An 8,022-nucleotide genomic window follows, 5' to 3' on the forward strand; every position below is an offset into this window, starting at 1 on the left:
TATAGAAAATTCGTAATTTTAATTAAAATTCATCCTTTTTGTTGAAAATTATTTTTTTTTTATTAAATTAATTTTTATTTTTAGAAAATTAATTTTTTTCAATGAAAATTGATCTATTAAAGTTAAAGATTGATGTGTTTAGTTTAAAATATATCTTTTTCGATGAAAATTTAACTGTTTCATTTAAAGTTAAACTCTTTTATTAAAGATTAATTCTTTTAATTAATTTTTTTTTTTGTTTGACAAAAATTCATTTTTCTTGTTGTTGAGGATTCATTATTTTGATTGAAAATCCATTTTTTTTTATTTCTTCTTTTTTTGGTAGAAATTTAATCTTCTTCGTAGAAAATTCATATTTTAGTTTAAAATTCAACTATTCTTTCATTAAAAAGTTTTTTTTACAGAAAATTCAAATTTTTAATATAAATTCATCCTTTTTGTTGAAAATTCTTTCTTTTTTTTAAATTAATTTTTTTTAATGAAAATTTAATTATTATAGTTAATGATTTATTGGTTTAGTTTGAAATACATTTTTTTAATGAAAAATTAACTTCTTGGTTGAAAGTTTTTTTTCTTTGACAAAAAATCATTTTTTTTTTTGAAAATTAATTATTTTGATTGAAAATCCATCTCTTTTGTTAAAAATTCCTCTTTTTTATTGGAAAATTAATCTTCTTCGTTGAAAATTCATCTTTTTGTCTGAAAATTCAACTATTTCAGTTCAAGATTCATCATTTTAGTTGAAAATTCATAAGTTTTTGTCGAAAAATAATCTATCTTTAGTTGAAAATTAAACTATTTCGTTGAAAATTCAAGTATTTTGTTTAAAATTCGTTTTTTATTTGTGTAGGAAATTCATCTGTTTGTTGAAAATTGAACTGACTCTTTTAAAGATTCTTCAGTTTAGTTGAAAATGCATCCTTTTTCCTAAAGATGTAACTACTTGGTTAAATGTTAAATTCTTTCATTAAAAACAATTTTTTTAAATAGAAAATTCAAATTTTTAATATAAATTCATCCTTTTTGTTGCAAATTCTTTTTTTAAAATGAAAATTGAATTATTATAGTTAAAGATTTATGGGTTTAGTTTAAAATACATCTTTTTTTTAAATGAAAATTCAACTGCTTGATTGAAAGTTTTTTTTCTTTGACAAAAAATCTTTTTTTTTTGAAGATTAATTATTTTGATTGAAAATCCATTTCTTTTGTTAAAAATTCATCTTTTTGTCTGAAAATTCAACTATTTCAGTTCAAGATTCATCATTTTAGTTGAAAATTCATAAGTTTTTGTTGAAAAATGATCTATCTTTAGTTGAAAATTAAACTATTTTGTAGAAAATCATGTTTTTTGTTTAAAATTCTTTTTATTTTGTAGAAAACTCATATTTTTGTTGAAAATTGATCTGTCTCACTTAAGGATTCTTCAGTTTAGTTGAAAATGAATCTTTTTTGCTAAAAATGTTAAAAAGTATTAAAGTATTAAAAAGTATTTTTCTTATAGAAAATTAAAAATTTTAATTAAAATTCATCCTTTTTGTTGAAAATTCTTTTCTTTCACAAAATAAAATTTTTTTAAAATGAAAATTGAAATATTAAAGTAAAAGATTTATTTGGTTGAACATTTATTTTATATTGAATTCAATATTGTACCTACAATAATTTTATTTAGAAGAATTAAAAATGTATTTCCCTAATTTCGTGAAAAATTGTCATATTTCCCCTGGTTTGAGATTATTTTGGACTACAAAATCTGTCAATAAGCCATAATAATTAGGCGTTTGTAAGACACAATAATTTGTTGTCTGCACTCAGATATATCAATGGACAAGGAGCGGGCTTGGTGTCCACGGGCAGGTTGCGAAACGATTTGTTCCCTGAACGGCCACGGTACAAGTGGCAGCTCCCCAGGACCTGTTCACTGTCCAAATTGTTCGACCGATTTTTGTTCGGCGTGTCGGGAACCTTGGCACAATGGGCCCTGTTCTGACGCTTCTCTTGGGATTCCATTCGACAGCGACAATATAAAATGCTGCCCGATGTGTTCGGTTCCAATCGAAAAGGATGAGGGTTGTGCCCAAATGATGTGCAAACGGTGTAAGCACGTCTTTTGCTGGTACTGCTTAGCTTCTTTGGATGTGAGTATCAACTAAACACAAAAATTAATGCTCTATTTCAATTTAATTAAGGGCAGGCCTCGGACTCATTCACACTCTTTGAGACTTGTTTTGCGCGATTACATTATTTTACTAGGATATTTTGTAAACAATTTACACTTAAGACAATATATTTCACTTTGTTTTTCTATTCATAAAGTTGAAAATTCGGCAATTTACTATTTTCGGAATTTTAAAAAATTGGTCAAATTCACAATGTTTGAGAATTTGAATATTCTTGAAATTTACAGTATTCGGTAATTTACTATTTTCGACAATTTACTTTTTTGGAATTTTAAAAATTGATCAAATTTACTATGTTCAGAAAGTTGAAAATTCGGCAATTTACTATTTTCGGAATTTTTAAAAATTGGTCAAATTCACAATATATGGGATTTTAAAAATAAGTCAAATTTACAATATTCGGTAATTTATTATTTTCGGAATTTTTTTAAATTTATAAAATTCAGAATGTTGAAAATTCGGCAATTCACTATTTTCAGAATCTTGAAAATTGGTCTTATTTACAATGTTTGAGAATTTGAATATTCTTTAAATTTACAGTATTCGGTAATTTACTATTTTCGACAATTTCCTTTTTTGGAATTTTAAAAATTGATCAAATTTACTATGTTCAGAAAGTTGAAAATTCGGCAATTTACTATTTTCGGAATTTTAAAAAATTGGTCAAATTCACAATATATGGGATTTTAAAAATTTGTCAAATTTATAATATTCGGTAATTTATTATTTTCGTAATTTTTTTAAATTTATTATATTTATAAAGTTGAAAATTCGGCAATTCACTATTTTCGGAATCTTGAAAATTGGTCATATTTACAATATTTGGGATTTTGCAAATTCGTCAAATTTACAGTATTTGGTAATTTACTATTTTTGACAATTTACTATTTTCGGAATTTTTAAAATTGACCAAATTTACTATACTCACAAATTTTGAAATTCGGCATTTTACTAGTTTCGTAATCTTGAAAATTTGTCGAATTTACAATATTTCCTAATTTGAAAATTCGTCGAATTTACAGCATTCGGAAACTTAAAAATTCGACAATTTACTATTTTTGGAATTCAAAAAATTGGTCAAATTTACTATGTTCAGAAACTCGAAAATTCGACAATTGACTACGTTCAGAATTTTCAAAAATGGGCAAAATTCACAATATTTCGGATTTTGAAAATTCGTGAAATTTACAATATTCGGTAATTTACTATTTGCGAAATTTTTTAAAATTTATTATATTCAGAAAGTTGAAAATTCGGCAATTTACTATTTTCGGAATTTTCCAAAATTTGTCAAATTCACAATTGTTAGGAATTTGAAAATTCGATAAATTTACAGTATTCAGAAATTAAAAAATTCGACAATTTACTATTTTCGGAATTTTCAAAATTGATCCAATTTACTGTGTGCAGAAACTTGAAAATTCGGAAATTTCCTATTTTCGGAATTTTCAAAAATTGGTCAAATTCACAATATTTGGGATTTTGAAAATTCGTCAAATTTACAATATTCGGTAATTTACTATTTTCGGATTTTTAGAAATTTATTATATTCAGAAAGTTGAAAATTCGGCAATTCACTATTTTCGGAATCTTGAAAATTGGTCATATTTACAATATTTGGGAATTTGAATATTCGTCAAATTTACAGTATTTCCTAATTTACTATTTTCGACAATTTACTATTTTTGGATTTTTAAAAATTGATCAAATTTACTATGTTCAGAAAGTTGAAAATTCCGCAATTTACTATTTTCGGAATTTTCCAAAATTTGTCAAATTCACAATTGTTAGGAATTTGAAAATTCGTTAAATTTACAGTATTCAGAAATTAAAAAATTTGACAATTTACTATTTTCGAAATTTTAAAAATTGATCCTATTTACTGTGTTCAGAAACTTGAAAATTCGGAAATTTCCTATTTTCGGAATTTTTAAAAATTGGGCAAATTCACAATATTTGGGATTTTGGAAATTCGTCAAATTTAGAATATTCGGTAATTTATTATTTTGGGATTTTTTTAAATTTTATTATATTCTGAAAGTTGAAAATTCGGCAATTCACTATTTTTAGAATCTTAAAAATTGGTCATATTCACAATATTTGGGAATTTTAAAATTCATCAAATTTACAATATTCGATAGTTTACTATTTTCGGAATTTTGTCAAATTTATATTCAGAAAATTGAAAATTCTGCAATTTACTTATTAATATAAGTTAATATAATATAAATTTAAATTATTAATCTTGATAACTTGTCATATTTACAATATTTTGGAACTTAAAAATTCGTCAAATTTACAGTATTCGGAAATTTAAAGTTCAACAATTTACTATTTTCGGAATTTTACAAATTGGTCAAATTTACTATATTCGGGAATTTTAAAATTCGGAAATTTTCCAATTTCGGAATTTTCTAAAATTTGTAAAATTTACAATATTTCGCAATTTGAAAACGCGTCAAATTTACAGTATTCGGAAATTTAAAAATTCAACAATTTACTATTTTTGGAATTCAAAAAATTGGTCAAATTCGCTATGTTCAGAAACTTCAAAAGTAGGAAATTTCCTACTTTCAGAATTTTCAAAAATTTGTCAAATTCACAATATTTAGGAATTTGAAAAATCTTCAAATTTACAGTATTCGGTAATTTATTATTTTCGAAATTTTGACAAATTTACTATATTCAGAAAGTTGAAAATTCGGGAATTTACTATTTTCGAAATCTTGAAAATTTGTTAAATTCACAATATTTTGGAATTTGAAAATTCGTCAGACTTACAGTATTCGGTCATTTACGATTTTCGACAATTTACTATGTTCGGAATTTTGAAATTTTACTATATTCAGGAATTTGAAAATTCGGCAAATTATTGTTTTCGGAATTTTCTAAAATTTGTCAAATTCGCAATATTTAGAAATTTGAAAATTCGTTAAATTTACAGTATTCGGAAATTGAAAAATTCGACAATTTACTATTTTTGGAATTCAAAAAATTGGTCAAATTTACTATATTCAGAAACTTCAAAAGTAGGAAATTTCCTACTTTCGGAATTTTCAAAAATTTGTCAAATTCACAATATTTAGGAATTTGAAAATTCGTCAAATTTACAGTATTCGGTCATTTACGATTTTCGACAATTTACTATGTTCGGAATTTTGAAAATTTACTATATTCAGGAATTTGAAAATTCAGCAAATTACTGTTTTCGGAATTTTCTCAAATTTGTCAAATTCACAATATTTAGAAATTTGAAAATTCGTTAAATTTACAGTATTCAGAAATTTAAAAATTGGACAATTTAATACGTTCGGAATTTTCAAAAATTGGTGAAATTCACAATATTTGGGATTTTGAAAATTCTTCAAACTTACAATATTCGGTAAGTTACTATTTTCGAAATTTTTAAAAATTTATTATATCCTGAAAGTAGAAAATTCGGCAATTCACCATTTTTTAGCATCTTGAAAATTGGTCATATTTACAATATTTGGGAATTTGAAAATTCGTCAAATTTACAGTATTCGGTAATTTACTATTTTCGACACTTTACTATTTTCGGAATTTTGAAAATTCGTTAAATTTACAGTATTTAGAAATTGAAAAATTCGACAATTTACTATTTTTGGAATTTAAAAAATTGATCCAATTTACTATGTTCAGAAACTTCAAAATTCGGAAATTTCCTATTTACCGAATTTTCAAAAAATGTTCAAATCCAAAATATTTGGGCGTTTGAAAACTCGACAAACTTACAGTATTCGGTAATTTACTATTTTTTGAATTTTGGCATATTTACTATATTCAGAAAGTTGAAAATTCGGAAATTTACTATTTTCGGAATCTGGAAAATTGGTCAAATTTAGAATATTTGGGAATTTGAAAATTCATCAAATTTACAGTATTCGATAATTTACTATTTTCGGAATTTTGTGAAATTTATATTCAGAAAATTGAAAATTCTGCAATTTACTTATTAATATAATTAAGTATAATATAAATTTAATTAATTAATCTTGAAAATTTGTCAAATTTATAATATTTGGGAATTTGAAAATTCGTCAAATTTACAGTGTTCGGAAATTTAAAAGTTCGACAATTTACTACTTTCGGAATTTTAAAAATTGGTCAAATTTACTATGTTCAGAAGCTTGAAAATTCGTCAAATTTACAGTATTCGGTAATTTACTATCTTTACTATCTTTAAATATTTATCAAATGTACAATGTTTTGGAATTTGACAATTAGTAAAATTTACAGTATTTGGAAATTTACTAATTTCTGGAATTTAAATATTGGGCAATTAGCTATTTTCAGGATTTTAAAAATTTGTTTTAAACTGAAAATTGAACTAATAAATTAAATTAAATTAAATATTCATCATTTTAATTTAAAATTCAAGAATTCTATTGAAAATTTGACTTTTTTGTAGAATTTAATTTGCTTGGTTAAATATACATATTTTTGGTTGAAAATTCAACTTTTCTGTTTAAAGATGAATTATTTTAGTTAAATATTAATTTTTTTCGGTAAAAGATCAACTATTTCAGTTGAAGATTCATCATTTAGTGAAAAATTTATCACTTTTTGGGAACATGTAACTCTTTTTTTAATTAGTTTTGTTTTTGTTTAAATAGTGTTTTTTTTTAATCTATTAAATATTTTATCGTTTTAATTGAAAATTCAATTTCAGATGAAGATCGACGAAGATCAGATGAAGACTTTTTTGGTAGAAATTAATTTTCTTGGTTAAAAATTGATCTTTTTGATTGAAGATTTTCGAGAGAAAAAAATTAAATTATGAATTGGAACAGGAAATTTTACAAAAAAATATAATTCTTGCAATGGGTTGAAATGAAGAATTTTCGAAAAGAATTAAAATTCTGGATTTGAACAGGAAATTTTTGGAATATAATTTAAAATTTTTATTTAAACAGCGATTTTTCAATTTTTAACCAGTTCTGAGCTTGAACTAGAATTTAAAATCGCTTAAAATGGTATAATGTTGAAAAATTTAAATTCATTAGATAAAAATAAAATTTTTCTATTTGAAAAGTGTTACTAGCTTCTATTCTATACGTGTCAATTATTGAGCGTTTAAATAAAAAATTGTTGAATGCAACTACTTTGAAAATTCAAAAGTTTCATTTTGAAGGCTTTCATTTGCAGTTAAGTTTTTATTACTTCGAATGGAACAATTTTTAGATTTAGTGTTCGCTTTTTCAGCTGCCATTGACCGTGAAAAATGTTTACGAACCGGGAATTTTTTTCTTTGATTAAAACGGCTCCCTGCACGTTTTTATTTTTTTTATTTTTGACACTCATTTACACTGTTTTTTATTTCTGAAGTGAGTCCGGGGCCCGTTTTCTGGTGCCTTTAGTTTCTTTGATTAAAACGGCTCCCTGCACGATTTTCTTTTTTCTTTCTTTAAATTTTTGACACTCATTTACACTGTTTTTTTTATTTCTGAAGTGAATCCGGGGCCCGTTTTCTGATGTTTTTAGTTTCTTTGATTAAAACGGCTCCCTGCACGATTTTAGTTTTTTTTCTTTAAATTTTTGACACTCATTTACACTGTTTTTTATTTCTGAAGTGAGTCCGGGGCCCGTTTTCTGGTGTTTTTAGTTTCTTTGATTAAAACGGTTCCCTGCACGATTTTCTTTTTTCTTTCTTTAAATTTTTGACACTCATTTGGACTGTTTTTTTATTTCTGAAGTGAATCCGGGGCCCGTTTTCTGATGTTTTTAGTTTCTTTGATTAAAACGGCTCCCTGCACGATTTTCTTCTTTTTTTTCTTTTAATTATTGACACTCATTTACACTTTTTTATTTCTGAAGTGAGTCC

General features: G+C 24.3%; 1 protein-coding gene across 1 annotated transcript in view; it reads left to right on the top strand.

Annotated features, from left to right (window-relative positions):
• Nucleotides 1-8,022, top strand: part of LOC117181755 (probable E3 ubiquitin-protein ligase RNF144A) — a 37,890-nt gene that overhangs the window by 28,985 nt on the left and 883 nt on the right. Inside the window, exon 3 of the mRNA XM_033374719.1 lies at nucleotides 1,813-2,135. Coding sequence (XP_033230610.1) covers nucleotides 1,813-2,135 — 323 coding nt within the window. The remainder of the gene's footprint in view (nucleotides 1-1,812; nucleotides 2,136-8,022) is intronic.

The sequence above is a fragment of the Belonocnema kinseyi genome, chromosome 10 (assembly GCF_010883055.1).
Source record: "Belonocnema kinseyi isolate 2016_QV_RU_SX_M_011 chromosome 10, B_treatae_v1, whole genome shotgun sequence".
Classification (NCBI taxonomy): Eukaryota; Metazoa; Arthropoda; class Insecta; order Hymenoptera; family Cynipidae; genus Belonocnema; species Belonocnema kinseyi.